Here is a 19,833-nt window from a genome sequence, read left to right on the forward strand (position 1 = left end):
AATGAACACATACACCAAAACTATTTGCTCTATCATCATATAGTAGGAAAGTTAATTAAAGCATTCAAAGTTTACTTTAGTTTTACACAGCACAGCACTTAAACCAAGCTGGTCAACTGGAAGAACAAGTCATAAATCAAAAAGAAGCTGTGCGTAGCAAGGAACAGCTTCATTTTTTATGCTGGTGTTTGAGATGAACCCTAACTACAGTAACTATTTACATAAGGAACAGAGAAGAATAAATTTTTTAAAAAGCATTGAACTTTAGAAAGTTTGTAAGATCCTACAATTTATTCACACTCTTAAATGTCTAGAATATCTGAAACAGACAATGGTGCAGGCTTGAGTTCTTTGTTAGTATCAGTCCCTCCAAGAATAAACCCTGACAAATTCCTTTACTAGCAGACCTGCACCTACATGTTTCTTGTTTTCTTGTTTCCCCACATCAACTCCTGTTGGTCAGACATTAAGGATTCTTCATCATCCTGCTTTGCCTCTGGCAAACGAAACAGCCACCTGTATTTCCTGAGCAAAAAACACAGCACAAAACAAGCCTATCCCTCCTCTTAGGATTCTGTATCAAGCCTAACTTGACTACAGGAAATAAAGCAGTAGTGTGCTAGTTTTGTCACTGAAAAGCATAACACACCGTACTTTATAGGCATGCAATTATCATTTCAAAGTGTCATTACTACTTAAAGCTAAGCTAAATCATTACCTGTTCTATTGCTTTTGTGGAACAACTTTGCTTCAACCCAAGGGAGAAATGAAGAAATGCCAATTCAGCATTATTTTTCAGTTCCTTTCTATATCACTTTCCTTATAAGCCCTCCCTTACACGACCTGCTGTATGAGTTTGTACCTCGCTCTACAATTTTTCTGGTAGCTGTTCTTCAAAAACCTGCTTGCAAGCTGTTCAACAGGAAAAAAAAACCACCCACCCACACAAAAAATAAACCAAAACAAAACCAACCAAACAAACAAAAAAAAAAACCAACAAAAAAAACCCAATCCAGAACCAACAAGAAATCACCAAACCCCAAAACTCTGCTGTGGATACAATTACAAACAAAATTATGTGATTATCCTTTATCTTAATAAAGCTTTCACTTCTTATTATTTATTCTACTAATCATGGAATCATAGAATTGTCCAGGCTGGAAGGGACCTCCAAAAGTCAACTAGTCTGACCTCCAACGTAGAACATCTGGGATTTTCGCTTGCACAGGTGTACTTATAAGAATTTTGAGGACAGACATGTCCATATTCTGATTTTACCTGGACCAGTAACAGAGACCCACTACTTAAGAGTTGTGCTGCCCAAGTACACTAGTTTCAGTATTAAATATCCCACTTAACAATAGAACAACTCGGAATATTAATACCTCACTTTAGATCTAAGCCACTCTGCTCTTGTAAAAGTGTTTTATTTCTCCATTTTATTTTTAGCATGCTTTGATCAAATTATTACTGAGAAGAGCATGGTGGGAATATTAAAAATCACTTGTAGGTCAGTCATTAGTAGAGCTCAGTATGTTTTTTCTTATAGTAACGTTTGAATACCAGGTGTACAATATCTACATTGGTAAGAAACTAAAATTAATATTCTGAACCCTCATTAAAAGTTGTCTACACTAAGATATTGATTTTGTGCAGATTTTAAACCCTGTTAAAGGTTTGAACAGGCAGAAACTCTGTTGAGTACTTGTAAGCTTGAAAATTAAACACTTATATGCAGTGACAAAAATCCAAACTGTCTTCCTCCCAATGCTCTTCCGAAAACTGACAGTATTTCAGATCTTCCAGTTTAGCTAGATTTTTGTTCTGATAAATCCCAATGAAAAAAAGGTTCTATACAACGGCAACAAAATTTGGTTTTAAAACAGTTTTGTTAGCATTTTATCCACAATATGATAACACATCATACTGGCTAGCAGCTCAATTCAATGCTCAAGATATTTTTTTTTAATTAAAAAAACTAACAAACCAATCAACCAAAAAACCCTAAACCCAAAACAAAACCAAAAAAACCAACAAACCAAATAAACCAACCACAAAACCACACGCACACACACCTTGCTGACTTCAGCTGAATTTAGTTCACACATCAAGTTTGTAACTGCAGCAAAGCCAGGTTTACACATTCTGTTACAACTTTTTAAAGCCAGGCTCAGACCTTGGAGTACCAGCCACCAAACACATACTGGACCACAGCCAAGTATTATACTTACCCAGAATTAAAGTATGTCTTTTTTCATTATCTTTTTTTAATTACCAGCCCAAAGTAACTAAGATGTATGTTGGTGGCATTGCAAGAACAACCATTGTGCCACCCTAGTTCAGTTTCTGTGCAACAGGAAGGTGGTAACTCTACACAGATGTCTGCAATAAAACTTCTTCAATTTCAATTTACAAGCCAGACAAACACCAATGATTTTAAACTTTTTTTTTCCTCCATATGGTTCATTAAGAGCTGCTTTTCCCCATTACTTTATCTGCTTTTTATGTAGTTCATATTAAGCTATATATTAATGCATGGTTTTATTTACTAAAAACCAAAAACCCCAACAAACACCACCCCAACCAAAAAAACCCCCAAACACTCTAAACCAATGATCTGTTACACCGACTTATCTGTACCACTTCCTGTCCCCCACTGATGTACTACATATTCCTAGCAGAAGAGTAACATTGTCTGTTAAAGACAATGAAATAGACCATCTTACACCATGTTTCAGATTATAAAAGCACAGATTTCATTGAATGGAGTAAACAACATGGGAATACAAATTCAACAACAGAAGAAAACATTGTTCGCATATCTACAGGAACTCAAGCACAAGCTTCCTGGTTTTTTTTTTGTTGCTGGTTTTTTTTTGTTTTTGTTTTTGTTTTTTAACCAAATATCTCAAAATACAATTTTAAGAGTGAAATTTTGCAGACTTTTAAAGCTAATTATCTTGAGGACTGCAATCAGCTCTCTGAATTTTAGGTTAAGAACAGCTAGTTTTGTTGAGCACCACCATAGCTGCTAGGATGTGGGTAGAGATTAACTGAAAACCCAAAAGTACCACTTTTCTGGAGGCTCCTAAAAGAATCTGGATTCAAGGAAGACAAGAATAAATGTTATACCTTATTACTGGCTTACTCTTGGAATGACTCCGTTTAATATTCACAATGAAATTGTCTGCAACTAGGAACAGAACGATACTGCTTAAAAACTTGATTCAAGAATTAAAAAGTAACATTTCAATACCTGTTGTGAAAAATATTTACATCACCTCTCCTGTAAATGCAGTTTTAACATTCAACTCAGCCATTATAAGATTGATCAAAATATTACTTAAGTCACAGGGTAAGAAAGAGTAAAAACGGGCTCCAATTAAATGTAAAATATATTTTAATGGCAGACAATACAAAATGGATCAAATCCTGTCTGAAGCTGCCCAGGATAAAGTAATGTAGAATCCACCTATTTCTCAACATAAAATGGTAACAATATGGTTTTGCATTGCAGAGAATTATATAATTACAGAACTGCATAATTACAGAACACCAGAAGTACAAGTATGGAGCATGATTTCATAGACAAGCAGCAACTTCTTCTATTTTGAATAGGATTCTCTGCCCTCATGACTTAACACCCAGCATATAGATCATTAAAGAAGCCATGTCATGTGCTAGCTGAAATACAGTTCTATCACACATACAGTAACCTGTCAGAGCTTCAAGCAAGTTGAAATGAATTGCATAAATACGATCACAACAGTAAGCAATAACCTAGGAAAACAGATACACATCAACCAGGCATTCCAGGAAGGCAAGTCCCTGTATGAGTTACTGAACACATACAAGACCATAGAGTACATTTGGACAATTTATTTGATATAAGATGGGACATGGGATGACACCACACATGACTATCTTATGTATATAAAACAGACTGAGTGCTTTTTTTTTTCTTCCAGGAGCTGCACTAGATGTTTTGCTCTGCTGCAGAGAACCATTTTCTGAAGGAGCACATTAAGAAAAAGAATGGAGGCTGTAGGATCTCCATCCTTGGAGTTTTCCAGACTTGGCTAAACAGTCCTTTTTGACCCGATTTAGCATTGGCAACATTCGTGTTTTCAGCAGAAGGCTGGCTGGATGACCAACCTTCACTAAATACTAGGTTGGCTAGATAATAATAAGGACACTAATGGCTGTGTTTGTGAACCTTGGGGGGCGGAGGGGGAAACACCAAACCAAAACAAAAGACCAACCATGACTAGATCACCTGGTAAATTCATGACTCTTCAACTTTTCCAGCCAACTCAAGATCCTAACAATCCTGAAGCTCCTATGCAGATTTAAGCAACCTTCACTGCTGAGAGAAGAAAGCTTCCATCAGAACCACTCAAGTTTTATTAGGACTCAAGACAATTGTCCCTTATTATCTGATTATTTACTGAATGCCACATTTGAAACAACATATTCAGTATCACAAAATCACCAGTTACACCTGGCTGACAGTCTTAAAAAACTCACAAAGAGGCAATACTTCTCTTTTGGTTACTGAACTGATATGTAGACATAGTGCAGGACACACAAGAATATGGTGTAAGCATATGGTACTGAGATGCTAGGTAGTAAGGCATGGTATTGACAAAAGCTATTTTGTAGCTAAGCTTAAAAGTAGAACATGAAATGACAGTTCCAAAACAAGGGTGAGATTGACATTCTTTCATCACTGCTGGAACCGGGCATATGAAGAAACATAAACTGTCTTCCGAATACCCTGGCACTGCTTACCCTCTAATGACATATTCATTCAAGTAAAAACCTACATACGTGTGTAGTATCACCCAGTAGATAAGATATTTTATTCTAAAAATATATCTCACTTGGATTACTTTTTAATGACATACACAACATCATTTTATCACCAGCATACTTCCGTTTTGTTGGAGCAGCTCCCAGACAGAAGCCAGAAGCAAATGCAGAAGACCTTTCCCTTTCAAGGTGAATGCACCAACAGAATTATTTGCATCCCAAAGTTCATACAGAAGATTCAACTTCAATCATAGCAGGCATTAAGTTCCAGAAACCAATAAGGAAGATCTGATTAGGAATAGCAAGTGTTTAAAAAAACAAAAACATGCAGCTACAGGAAAAGGATAGGTCCTGATATGACATGAACAGTTACTGGTAAGAGATTAAGAAGAAACAACAACAACAACCAAAAAAAAAAAAAAAAAGACAAAAAAAAACCCCCAAAACCCACCAAAACCAGGAGGAAGGAATAATCAGCAGCTTTTGCACCAGTGGTAGGCTCCTGCTCAACTTCCACAGGGGCATATAGACTAGATCTCTGCAAGAGAAAGAGCAGCAGCATCAAAAAGTCTCCCAATGACACAAATTTACTCTTGGTCAACTGCTAACTGCAAATAAATGAAGTAAAAAAAAAAAAAAAATATATATATATATAGAATGAAAGGACAAGCAGCAGAAGGAATAAATTGAATTTTTTTACCTGATCTTTTTTAGACAAAAGGTTCAGAATGGTGAATATCATAAAACATTCTTAATCTTACATCTGAAGAATAACAAAAATTGGAAAAGGTTTACAGAAAGGCTGCAGGAAAAGCTTCTATCCCAGTAAGACCCAGCAGGTTAAGATTCCTCAAGTTTCAAAAGAGATAATTTCCAGAAGAAAAGATATCAATCTTGAGCTGAACCAATAGGCATCAACTGTTCATTGTCACTTCCAAAATAAGAACTGGGCACCGCTGAATGAAGCTGATGGGAGCCAAGCTTAAAACAGAACAAAGCGCTTCCTCATGCAGTGGAGGGACAACCAGTGAGACTCCTTGCCAAAGGACACAGCAGATGCTGAAAGTTTTTATGGCCTCAAAGGGAAGCGGCACAAGTCTCCAAAGACGGTTGGGAGCTGGGAGACTTCTCAGAGAAAATATCACTATATGCTTTCCCTGTTCTTCATCTTTCCAAGATCTTTGCTCACGACCACCACTGGCAACAAGATACTGGTCTGGACAGGCACTTGGTTTGAATCACTACGGATGGTTTATAGAGATGCTACTAACAAACTCTCTTACAAGGGCAAAGCTGGAAGGTCCAAGCAGATACTATGTTTTAAAACTGAACAACTTATCAAGAACAGCAGATTAAACCTTAGGACGAACAGTATAGCTGCTTCTACTGCCTCCCTACTGCCAATATTCCTAAATTCTATCTCCACTTCAACAATACATCATCTTCCAAATTTTTTCCTTCAGCTACCCACTGTAAGGATACCTTAGATGTACTACACACAAAGATACCTATATGAAGCAACACAGCATTATTATCCAGTTCTGCAGATCAGCCTTGCTATACCCACCAAAAGCCAAATATTAGCTTGGTAGGATCCACTAGAGGGATAACAGCTAGGAAATTCTCAGCTGATCTAAAACACTGGGCTAAACAGCCTAATAACTTTGATAAACAAATGTTTTTCCTTTTTAGAAATACTGCCTCAAACAGTATGCAAGTGATATTCTAACCTAAATGAAAAGCTACTAGTCCTAATGACGTGCAAATGAAAAGACTGTTTGATGAAGCACAATGTCCCAGCACCAGTTGCTACTGCACTGCAGTCTGTGAATCTTTGCTTAATAAAACCTTTTCTTTTTGGACTCATGAGTTTGATAAAGTAATTGCTTACAAGAATTTGCATCTTATTTTTCTGCAGCTCAAAAAACAGACAAAAGATTTTCAGCTGGAAGTCAAGAACTGAACAGCATCCTATGCAATAAAAGAGCATGTGCATCTACTTCTACAGAAACAGAAGGTCTATCTTGTGGTATGAAGAAATCAAGAGAGACAAAGGTAAGGGCAATAACAATCAAATATCAGCCAAATGATGATCTGCAGAAACTGGAGAGAACCTAGTTATTTCAGTTAGTTATGCAGTAAAAATAACATGCATTAGCAAAATTCTAAGTTTGCTTGTATATTTCATATAAAAACATTTACAAAGTTGTAGTCAAGTTATGTGCAGATCCTGGCAAAGCAAGAAGAATCAGCACCAGAACCTCCTGTATTTCAAAGAAATCCCAAACAAACAAACTAGTTCTGCCTGCACAAAGCAAGAGCTCAGTGGCTTCTTGCGAGTATAAAAGAATCCTTCCCATACATTTATTTACATAAAATTTATCCATTCAATTTCACTTTATTGCAACTCCCTCAACATTTTGGTAAGTTAGCTGCTACCTTGGCTTGGAAAATCCTTAAGAAATCCTTTAAATCCTCTCCCTTTGGTTCAACAGAGACCATTTTACAAGGGCAAAACTTGGCACAAAGCAGGGTCTATACTCCTACTCCAACGGGACTGCAGAGGGGAGGAATCAATTAAAGTTCACACGCAATCTCCAAGTTGCTCACCATCACAGCATAAACAGGATTCAAATTGTAGCCCTGAGCAAAACCCACACAAATAGTTGCACTAGAAGAAAAAAAAAAGTTCCCCTTCTGCTTCCCCCTCTCGCTATTCCAGTGCAACCTTAAAACCAGAAGTTGGAAAATGGGTACCACAAATATGAAACTGAATTAAGATTGATTTTTCCTGGAGACATTACCATGTAGAACTGACATTTAATTCATTAAGAAAACAATGAACTGTCCAAGTTCCTCAACAAACCTCTATAATACAAAGCTGATCATGTCAAGACCCATCTAACAGCATAATAAAAAATGGGCAGGAATTTGAATTGCAAACTGTTTTTTAAAAGAATGTAATTAAGACTTCCTTTGACCTTGTTAATAGAGATGCTAAAATGTTAATTCTTAACTAACTGTTCATGGTAAGGTCTGTTTCATATTTTCTCTTCCTTATGCCTAGCCAGGGACTAAATTATCAGGATATTGTGAAATATCCAATAGATTTTTTTCCAGTTATTAGTCATTTCGGTAAGAGAAAAAAAAAAAAAAAAGGGACAACCCCTGTTCCCCCACACAAGCACACAGATTAGAACAGTTCTCCTAATACTACATATCTGAAAAGTTCCTGACCTCTGTTACCGAGTAATTATTTGGTCCCAATATCTTAGGTCTGCTTTAGAATAGTTTCAGAATAAGATTCCCATAAAAAGTTAAAACCTTAAAGACCAGTTACGAAAGGGAACGCTTACTTCAGCTCAAGTGTTAAATAAGTGACATACACAGATGGAAACTAAGCATACGTGCGTTTAGGGACAAAAGGCAGGAAAATGAAATGCAGCTCTACACTGATGATAACATGTATGATTATATTAACAGCAGCGTAACAAAAAGCTCTCAAAAATCTGTCCATACACAAACTAGAATGCAGGCAGCTTTAGCTCAGTCAGGCTCATGCATACAAAGCCCTGTAACCATGGAATGTGCTATTCACTGCTTTCATGAAGACTGGAAGTATTTAAAACTTTTTATTGTTCACCAAATATAATTCATCCTGACCCAGAGATCAGCACAGAAGTCAATGGACACCTAAACTCCAATTAAAGCACAGTATTACTTTTTTTCTACAAACACATTTTTTTACATATATACAAAAATAGCTTATAAAGTTGGGCACAGAACATCCTTCCAAGACCTTTTATCTTTTCTTTGTAATAGCCTTTTTCATATGTCAGACTACACCTTTTTAAGTGTATCTCATATTTCATATCCTTAACTCATGCAAAGCTGGTTACTCTGACAATGACAAAGGTTTTCTAAATAAAAAAATAAAAATCACCACTGAATTACGTGTGCATTGGATATTTAGATCTACCAACTATATTAACTATACCATTAGCACAGACAGTAAATACGGAAAGAAATTTGTCTTTTACTCTATTTCTCACCATTATAAAGAGACTATATAAATGCTGGAATGAAATTCACTGCAGAGGACTTGCCAACCAAGCTTTTCAAATGGGAACAAAAAATTAAGAAAAAAAAAGTGAGATCCTAGGAGAAAACATACCTGAGTTTGTTTTTTTCCTTTACCCAAAGAAATCCATTTTGTCCATACAACCTATGTTTGTTTGCTTTCAGATAATGTTTCATTACATCATAAATGTGTGATTTTCACAACACATCCGGAAAAGGCAAGAAGTTTGCTTAGCATTTCAGTTACAACAGGTAATCAGAAAGGGAAAGGCATCCTTAAAGCAGTAACACTATTTAAATAACTTGCGTAGTGCAGACAGACTTCTAACAAAGCTCTCCATAAATCAGAACCCACTGGAGATAAACCTGCAATAGCAAATGACCTTTACTTGACTTTCCTATAAAACAGTTCAGCAGAAAAAAAACCTGCTTCACAACCTCAATGTAATAATCAATAACTAAACTTAACCACTAACACTGATCTAAGTTACCAAACAGCATGTCAGAGACTCAACAAAAGGGATCTGGTCTTTCACTATGACGCAGCAAAGTCTCATTAGTGAAATTAAAGCAAAGTCCAAGACTGTTTTCAAGACAGCTTTGTTTCCTTAGCAACCGGTGTGACTGACGGGCAGTATACTGGTAAAAGTCTTACTTTACGAGGCAGCTTTATATTATTAGCTTGACTTAACCAGCAATTCAGAAAGCCTAGCAATACTTGCCTGAAACACAGCCTGAAGTAACTTAGTTAAAAGCCAAATAAAACACCCGCAGAGTCAATCCCAGAAAACAGACTCTGAGAAGCACTTCAGGAGGCCACGAAACAGCGACACAACTTAGTCACACCTTCCAAAAACTCCTGTTCTCCAAATAAAACTCCAGTTTTATTTACCAAAAAATAGCTATTGGATACCATTTTAAAAATAACGACAAATTTCCCCTATGCTCTAGATTCCTATTTAAATGCTTAACAAAAAAACCTATATAACTTAGCTGGTAAATTTCCCAATACAGGTTTAGCGAGCTGTTTGTGAGAGTAATTCCTGCCATTACATGGCATCTATCTGTTAACATTCCAATACAAAGCCTCCTCCCAAGAATTTTGTTTCACATTATGCTAACCCCCAGGCTGTCAGATTTCCCCTATAGACAATTCTGGCTTTCTCTTGGGTCAACTACATGGTGTCCTGACCATGTCCTAGGGGCACTTGCTACTCACAGAAATCTCCTGTAAATTTCCTGCATTCCACAAAGTGACATTTTCTTTAGAATTTACAAGAGAAACCAAGTCATTTAAATATTAGGGTCTACATAATCATGCACGGCTTGTTTTGGGAGGGGGAGGCGAGGGGTGGGGTAGAAAGTTAAAAAAAAAAGAGAGAAAAAAACACAGCTTAAAAGAGGGAACAATGTTTACACAGATAGTGAAAGACCGCGAGTTTAATGAGTTTTACTGCATACATATGCTTGGACTGTATAAACAAATGCAAATATGTTGGAATTTATAAAAATACACGGACACAAAATTATTAGGAGAACTGAGCAGCTATCAGTTTCAAAAAGTTAAGCTAAATCTAATTACATCATCTGAATTTGTTCCCAGCTACAAAGATAAACACATGCAGCGGTCTGGCCACATATAAAAAGAGGAGAAACATCTCTAGTTTTGGCTGACAGCTCTCTATAGCTGTCTACCTCATTTTTGGTTTTTTTTTTTTTTTTTTTTTTGGTTTGGCTCCCGAAGATAAACACATGCAGCGGTCTGGCCACATATAAAAAGAGGAGAAACATCTCTAGTTTTGGCTGACAGCTCTCTATAGCTGTCTATCTTTTTTTTTTTTTTTTTTTTTTTTTTGCTTTGGTTGGCTGCCAGGAGAGGTGTCTAGTCTTAATCAAGTGCTTGAAAGAAATTGCTTGTAGTCAGTATCAGACTAGTTTTAACAGTTAATCTTGTATCTCAACCCTGAGTAACACATCTTGCTCTCCTGGGCATCACCCAGTAACCGATTATGTCTGATACAGGGCAATGTTTCCTCAGGAGCAAACTAGGAACTTTGCTTTAATTGTGCATGTGACCCAACTTAGGTCCCACAGTTAAATATTTCAATATTCCCAGTGCTAATAAGTTACTTTCTCTGTAAGTCTACTGTAAAAATGCATAAACTAAGTGAAAAATCTACTTTACTTGCTCTGTGTCAGCTTTTAAAAATTTGCAGCTGTTGTGCCACAATTGCAGAGGGAAACTGAGCAAACTATAAATGGAGGTTTTATATTTGGAATTTTAAAGTTACTGTGTTTCTTTTTTTTATTTCCAGAAGAGGAAAGCTAAGAGATTAACCTTGTAAGAGTAGGTATGATTTTACCCATATAGGCCACTGATCAGTTCAATTGCATTTTACCCATTAGAAGTATTTTTTGCAAAAACTGACGGAGTAGTGTCTGCCTTACTTTCATGGGAACTTTCAAATTAATATGCTCTTATTATTTTACTGCTTTCTATCGAGGAGAAATTTCCATGATGGGTTACAGATTACCCTATGCTACGAACCAGATGAGTACTAAAAAAAACCACAACTATAATTCTTTGCCATCTTCAACACACAGAAGAAAAGCAAAAGCATAAGAGCCCAGAAGACACTCCTCTTGATTTATATCGAATTCTTGTTTGTCTTTAGAAGAGGTCAGGACCTGAGAAAACAGAAGTGGTTCCATAGCGATGTAATTGCTCCCACAGAGCTTGACACTACTACTTTTAACCAAATATAACATGACAAAATCTTTAACAAGCAGAATCACAGAAGCATCTTTTTTAAACATGAAATTCTGTAAGCCTGTATCAGAAGCCTCTTCTTATTACTGATGGCAGAGACTCTAAGATTTCTCATTATAAAAGGTTAGTTAACAAAGATCTCAGTTACAATTGTAGCTTTCAACATAATACAAAGTTTTCAGACCACAGTAAGATAAAATCGATCTCAAGCATTGCTATAAAAACAGTACTAGGCATTTAAAGCACATGAACCAAAACTACACCAGTGTTCTCAACAGCTAAAGCAGAAATAATTTTGACAATTCCATAAGGGAAGTTGAAAGGTTTAGTTTTATGTTTGCTACTTGAAATAACTGTATGTTTCCTCCTTAACAAACATCACATTGATACAACCTTATTTTTCCGAGTATCCCACTGCTTTATCTCTCCATTGCACGTATATTCAGATGCTATTTAGACTTGTAAGAATTTTATTCACATTGTACTTTCTACAGGTGGCCTATTCTTCCCTACAGTATTTGAAGCTCTCAGTAGAGGTTTAAGACAGCCCTTTTTAGAGTTTATGGAAAGATTTCAATAGGTACCAAGTCAGACACTACAAAGCACAAAGATAATTTTTATGAGAGATATACTGAAAGGCAAAACCTGTGGGAGGAAGAAAGGTACAGATCAACAACCGATTTAAAAAAAAAAAAAGGGGGTGGGAGATAAAATCCTCAGAGATAATTTGAATATTAATTTACAACTAACTGTCACAGATCCTACATTTTTCCCCAGTGCTATTTTCTTCTGAAGATAATAAGTGCCAATATGTTAATAAACAAAAGGAAAATACATTAGAAAAAACACAAGGTATGGTTTTGGTTTACCTGAAATCACATTTATTAAACTGGTTTTGGAATAGTCTTGTAAAATCACCTTGTATGGCAGGGTACCGAGTGCGTGGATATCATCGTTTGCAATTTTTCTTACGCAGAACAAAACTAAACACAAGCCAAGCACCCTTTGCCATTGCTTTCACTGATGCCCACCCACTAAGCTGGCTGCAAGTTCTCCCAGTTCAGAGGGCTGGAGATGTACTTTCATCCTCCTCCCAGCTCAGCCTCACAGCGAACACAAATAAGACAGCTTTGCCCTTATTCTTTCTCTGTCCTTTTAAAGACACAGAAATCTTTAGTACAACTGCAAATTCAAAATAGTTTGTATCATCGTTCTTTCGTAGGACTCTTCAAGTAAGGGGTAGAAGGGAAGATACACACTTAGTAGTACTATGACTGTCTTCCAAGACAAAAATAAAATCATAAGTTGCCAAAACACAGCATGCTTTACTTCAGAAGTGTTTTAACTAGTATTTCTTTCCTCCAGCTCTGTTCTGAAACTGAGAGTACCCATTTCCCCTGCACAAATTTCCTTGCCTTTTTTCAGATCATTGATCTTAAGTATATTTTCATAAACACTCAGAAATCATCACTATAAAAATTATATTAATTTGACATATTACAAATGTAATTTAGCAAGCAGAAACATCTTCAACTGCTTTTTAGTACAAAAAGCACAGGGAAATGGACAAACCCATCAAAAGCAGTAGTTGTAGTTTTAGCTTCCAACAATACAGCTCTTTTAATGACAAACTAGCCTGAACTATAGAACCATAAACACAAGGACTCCCATTAATTGATTATTGTGAATGTGCATTTCTCCAGTAAATTAAGGTATTCAACGAAATATGCAATTATGGCAGCAGTTTTTCCAATAAACATCTTCTGTCCTGGAAGACTAAGATTAATTTGGCTGGGTGAGGAGAGGAGGAGGAGGAAAGCAGATGATACTGGTGTAGTGGGTGGTTCCTCAGTCAGGGACAAAAACGGGATGCAAGAGAAATCTAACAGCGCTGCTGAATACTTTCACATGTGATGTGAGGGGGGCAGGGGGGAAAGCAAAGCAACAAACTTCCCTGTTATCTTAAAACAGTTTGGTTTCATAACACCCAAAGCCATATATCTGTATCAAGCACATAGGAAATGTGTAGCAGCCATCCATTTTTAAGGTTTCTGCCAGATGGGTAACCACCTCAAACACACCCACAGATACTAATGAAAACCACCTTGGCCTCCTTCAGGAAGTCATTCAACACTTCACAGAAAAAAAATAGGAAGTTGTTGATAAACTGCTTGCAAGAACTACTTCCTGTAGGAAAAAATAATTACAAGACTTATTTGCTGGACAATCAGTTAACTTTTCCTCACACTATGAAACGAGAAGTGGTATTACACAAGTTTTGTAAGAAGTAAAAGCCTAATGCTAAGTTAAAACGATACAAGAAGAATTCTAAGAATGAGAGAAACTTATTTTTTCTTTCTGCAAGTTGTTGTCTGCTGCTCCCAGGGCGTATTATCTTTTGCCTAGAGAGCGATCCCCTGTCTTTCTCCGTAGTTCACCGAAATGTCAACCAGCAGCTGGCGAGCAGGAAGCGGTTAAAAAGCTCTGCAGTTGACATGGCCACAAACCACCCGGTCCTCCCTTCTGCCTGTTTCACAATGGGCCAGAGACACGCTGAGATGACTCAGACCTGACCACTGACTAACCAGGCGAGTCTTAACTCATGAGTTCTAGTTAAGTAGCTGTTTCAGTAAAAAGCAGTGTTAGTTTTACCAGCTGTACAGCAAGTATGGCTGAACTCACAGGCCAAAATTATCTGCATTTTCTCTAACGGAAAATTATACTCGTGAGTCCCACTCATAACAGTGAGATGAACGCTTACCAGTGGAACTCTGGCAAATCATATGTTGGGCATTCACACATAAAGGGGTCCATTTATCTAGATGACAGACAAATTGACAAGAGTAGTTCTGGTTCAGACCCTACACTGCCACTCTCACCTTCCTTTAATATGTACGGATACATGTGTGGTGTGTATATAAAGCACCTGGCCAAATAACTCTGTGCATCTGTCTGTATATACAGACAGGTATTTTCTCTCCTATACACACTATTCTCATTTCTTTGCACAAACTACTACCTTTGCAGCACTTAACTCATTGATTAGTGAAAGTTCCAGACTGTATTAAGTACGTTCTAGACTGTATTAAGTACGTTACTCAATTTTATATTATTCTGTTTGCGCTGAAGTATATTATGATAACTATAACCATAAGGCTTACTGACATCTGGAAAAAATCTAATAGTGTTACCTATTCTGCAAAGATCTTTCTAGAGCCTGATTACCAGACTGTTCATGGAGTGGCTACAGAACAGAGCAAATGGAAACAAAGAGCAATGCAGCCAATCCAAAAAAAAAAGCTGAGTACTTTGAATAGACACCAAAAATCTGCATATGGTAGAAGGAACCGCATTAAATGTATTTAGCATCAGGAATCTCAGTACTCACACTTCCAGCAAATGTTTAAGGTATATACAAGATGTGAGTTTTAATAGTCTTGTGAGTATGAGATAGAACTTATCGCTCAACAATGAAAAAAGCTTCTGAAATACAAAGTTGCTACTCAAAAATCATTCTAATATTCCTTCGGATTTCCTAACACACAATGCAAACATTTTGCTACTACTTGAAGTGTTTTTTCACAAATCTTTATGAACTCAAATGAAGTTGGTGGATCTCACCTGTAGATAGCATTAAAACAATCTTTTAGGAATAACAAATGTTCTTCAAGTGTGAACAGAGCTTTCAGAACTGTCCTCATTAGACTCTCCCATACCACACCATCACCCAAGGAAAGCCAAAAGAAAACAGCCCATTAAGCTGTTTAAAATCTCCCAAGGTCAGCATGTGACCCAGCAGGGAGAGGTTCAAAAAGTACAGCCTTTATTTTTCTTCCTAACAACCTGGTTTGTTTCCACTCCTTTCCCCTTCAAGACACATCCTTCACAGCTAGCAACTCTTTCAATCATTTACTTTGGATGTCTGCTTGAGAACAAACGATCTTGCTCATGCAGATGAGTTTGCCAGACTTGTGTGTACTTTCCAGTCTCAGGCTCTTTATTGTTCTTGCTGAAACCTGACCCTTTGAAATGGATACCAGGACACCAAGAAAGGACAAAACAACTTGCAGAAAAAAAAGGAAAAGATTTTTTCTGGTAATAATGAAACTGCAGAAAAGCTTTCCAAGAACAAATCTTTCACTCTGATTTCACCTGAATGAGCATAATTAAAAAAAAAAAAAAAACTATTGTAAGAGTGTGAAGACATTTTGCATCTCTTAAACAGTTTTACTTTCTGTAAAATGTACAGCATTATCAAAACCAAACACTTGCAACAGTAAAACTTAAAAATCAAATATCTATTTTTCACATTTCGTATGCTGCTCTTTAAGAGCTCTCACTAGCACAGTCAAAACAAAGTTTGCTTTTCATTTTAAAACTCAGCCTGTGCTTTCCTCAAGGTCCAATGAGCTACAGTTCTCAAATGGCATAAACTTACAGAGTTCCAAAAAATTTCTATTTGTTCCCACTGAAGAGCTCAAATTCTAGAATACACAGATTTGTTGAACTTCACCAAAGAAAACACCACATCTTCAAGATCTATAGCTAATGCTCATTTTTGCATTCCTAATACAGAATGATTGTTTTTAAAAAGTAACCTTCAGGCTCAAATAATGTCAGACAACTCCTGTAACCTCTTTTTGGCCAATTTCTCTGTGTGGAAACATCATGCTATAGGAACAAGGAACAGTTTTAAGAAGTTCCACAAGTTCCATTTTCCTTGCAGACAATGTAGATTTGTTCCCGAAGCTACATAATCAATTACTTCAATCAAATGCACATATTAATGACGATGTTTTAGCAAGAAAGGTAGGGATAAAGATCTTTTTCTTGGCTGAAACAAGTTTTGCATAAACAACACACTGTGCTGCCCCTCCCCTCTCCCAGCCCTGAAAATAACATATAATGGGTTATTTAGAGACTTGCAGTTAAATAAAACGTTCAAAATACAGTCAAAATATTTGAGGGCCAATTACGTGTCTTGGTGGGCACACTTTCAGAAAGAAGGATAAGCTCCTGCTGTTTTAGAAAACTACGCAGCATAAAAGCAAATGCTCCCTGATGGATTAGGTGTCGGATGGCCGGCATGTGGAACCTCCCTTCAGTTATAGAAAAGGTGATACCAATTTCACTGTGTGAAAAAGCTACAAGTTGTAGGAACAAGAAACAATGTTACACGTTCTGCAATTTCCCTTTCGCTGCAGGGAACGTGGATGAGTTAAGAGTTACAGACCCAAATACTGCCATCAAACACATAGATTAATTTCCTCATGAGTAGAGAGCAGACAAAAATGTTTTGATTGCACACTTACACAACTGTCCTTATTAAAAAAATAAGAAGTCCTGATATATTCTCACTACAACAGTTTCTGAAGTTACTCTGTATTTTTAGATCTGCATCACAAAAATGAGGTTAAAACGTATTTTGAACTGCATGAGAACTCTGGCAAGATTCAGCAAATCCAAAAGTCACATTGTTTAAAAAATCACTATGTGCATTTCACTGATTTTTAGTATACAATCTAATGGATAACATTATTCAGCTAAGATTAAGACAGGATAAACATTCAGAGTATTATACAGTTTTCAGAAACAGCAGAGAGTTGATATGGGAGAAATACTGGAGTGGCAGGATCTCCTACTTAAAATCGGGAGCATATTTTAAAAATATCTATTTTAAACCCAGTGAAATTACTAAAATTCAAAAATTGTAAAAAAACCAAAACCATATAAAACCAAACAAAAACCCAACCAGAGGTACAGCCAACTGAAAATAAGTTTTACTTACTTAAGAAAGTATCTCTGTCCAGATGGTGTCTTAGCCATCTCCCAGCCTGGTGGCAAAGGCACATCATCGGGGATCTCAAATGAAGACTGGCGGAGATGTTGAGAAGATGGAGCCCCAGGTCCAGTCACTACTCCAGAGGGTGTAAGTGTCCCTGGAGAAACGGCTCCCAGCTGCAGCGATGCTGGGGAGGAATGAGCTCGGACATGCTGGGGGGTCAGGGCGCCTGCTGTCCCTGCATCAGTGCTGGCCTGCCAGGAGTGAAATTATTCCCATTAAGATTCTTATATTTCAGCAGAAATGCAGCTGTTAGAAGATACTTCGCTTTAAATTAATCTTTCAGAAGAAATTCTAAAGTTAGTCATTCTAAAGCTCTCCTTACTTTCCAGTTGTTACTCTGCAAGAGAGCCTCCATGTAGGTTGGTTAATCAGCATCACGAAAGCCCTTGTGTAAGTCAAGCAATATTAATTATAAGTATGCGTTAAGTGACTTTAGTTTTATTTTGAAACCTAAAGTTTTACTCCTTGGTGCAAGGATAAAAAAAAAAGACACGGCTGCTGTCAGCAGACCTCATCCAGGTATTGCATGGTTCATTACCAGACTGCACCCACCCTTTCCCATTGCACCCACTTTCTGCTGGATGAGTTAATTTCCCATTCTCCTTTTGAAATGGGGGTGTGGGGGTGCAAGAACACCCACACAAACACCCTCTGCAGGGGTTTAAAGGATTACACAAGGAGAAACACAACAAAGAAATGCCAACTGACAGCAGTGAGCTCCAACAGAGGAAGAGTCCTTTCAATCAACCATAATAAAACCCCTATACAACAAGACTGAACGCAAAATTTCCTAACCCACACACAAACCACACTTCAAGGGTATCAGAAGCTTATGAAGAGTCTTGCCCATGATTTATCCAAAGCAAAGCTTCAGCAAACTGTTGAACCAGTCAATCAGAAATGACTCATGAAACCATTCACCAGAGCTACCAGTCAGAAGCACACAGAACTTCTTGGTCATGAGTAAATACGTGTCCACCGTGAAACAGAAAAAGCAGCTCTGAAAACTGGATTAAAGTAATATTGACCTTTGCTTATAGATATTTACCAATTAATTGATTTTGTAGATACACCAGAACAACATGAGCTCCTGTAATAAGATGCACGTATAAGCCCTTGCCACACCTCCCTACACAACGTATTGCACCATACTTGGGGCCTCCCATTTATATACTCTTATGGAGACTGACAATTCTGTTTCACTACAGCTGTGTGCAAGCACACGGGAAGTTTCATCTATTGAATTAGCTTCCATTTAAACAAAACAGGGAAGCTGCAAATCAACTGAATTCGAGGCATTTTAATTCTTGAGAAGCAGGGAGAATTACAGAAATACAAGGCCTTTTTTGTTAAGCACAGTATTTTCGTGGGACAAGTAAACAGAAACGAAAATGAAAACAGTCTTATTTTAAAAGACAGTCCACAATGAAGCAACTGATTCTCCGGCTTTACCTGGATTGCAAGTTTGTTTCAGAAACCACCAACTGGCACAAGGAACAGTGATCCAACTAAATGTGCATTACAGATGAAGAGTAACACACTCAAGCAAGATAATGTTAAGCTTAAAAGCACAAGTTGCGGGAACGTCACACACATTAAGTGCATTTCGAAGGCGATAGCTGTTTAACCACAGATACTGCATTTAACAGGACACAGCACCAAGTCTTAGCTGGATGTATCCCAGTTCACACTGGCGCACAACGGAACTGCGATAAGATTTCCACATCTATACATAATAACCTTATTCCTCGCTGGATTTCAGCGTGTTATTAAAGGTCTGCAAGTCAGAAGCCAGCAAAACTACAGAAGCAGCTCAGCCCCACCCCTTTCTATTTTCTTTTCAGTCTTGCAAAATGAAGGCTAGACTGATTTTGAGTATTTGGAAAATGAATTAACTCCTAGGCTGAGAGAGTACGTGCCAAGGTTCAGCCTGGAGTAAACTTCTGAGGCCAAGTTATAAATCCTTCAAAACAGAAGTTTAATAATGGAAATGTTGACAGACCCTTAACAACGAGAGTAGCAGGCACCAGTACACACAGCGAGTCTCGCTCCTACTGGCTGCACAGATAAAGTGACAATAGCCAATAATAAAACCTCTTTTACAGCTTAGCAACAAAGTTCATTACTTAATAAAACACTCGAGTCGGCGCAGCCTCCTTCCAAAAAGTTGGGAGCAGCAGCCTAAACATTAACTTTCCGTCGTACTCGCACCAAGGCTTCGGTCTTGGCGCAGAAGCCACCCTGCTCTGCGGCCGAACGGGGCCGGAGGCCGAGGGACGGCCCTGCCCCGCATCCCCCCCAACTCCCCCGGCCCTGCCCCGCATCC

The 19,833-nt window shown here is 37.5% G+C and overlaps 1 protein-coding gene across 3 annotated transcripts in view; it reads right to left on the reverse strand.

Moving 5' to 3' along the window:
- The window catches only part of YAP1 (Yes associated protein 1), an 89,969-nt gene extending 72,244 nt beyond the window's left edge, over nt 1-17,725 (reverse strand). For 2 of the 3 annotated variants that reach the window (XM_014966018.1, XM_014966016.1), the window contains exon 1: nt 17,451-17,725. In XM_014966018.1, coding sequence (XP_014821504.1) covers nt 17,451-17,488 — 38 coding nt within the window. In that variant the 5' untranslated portion in view covers nt 17,489-17,725. The remainder of the gene's footprint in view (nt 1-17,450) is intronic. The other variant, XM_014966017.1, reaches the window with a different exon arrangement.
- Nucleotides 17,726-19,833: the final 2,108 nt, after the last annotated feature.

The sequence above is a fragment of the Calidris pugnax genome, unplaced genomic scaffold (assembly GCF_001431845.1).
Source record: "Calidris pugnax isolate Ruff unplaced genomic scaffold, ASM143184v1 scaffold20, whole genome shotgun sequence".
Classification (NCBI taxonomy): Eukaryota; Metazoa; Chordata; class Aves; order Charadriiformes; family Scolopacidae; genus Calidris; species Calidris pugnax.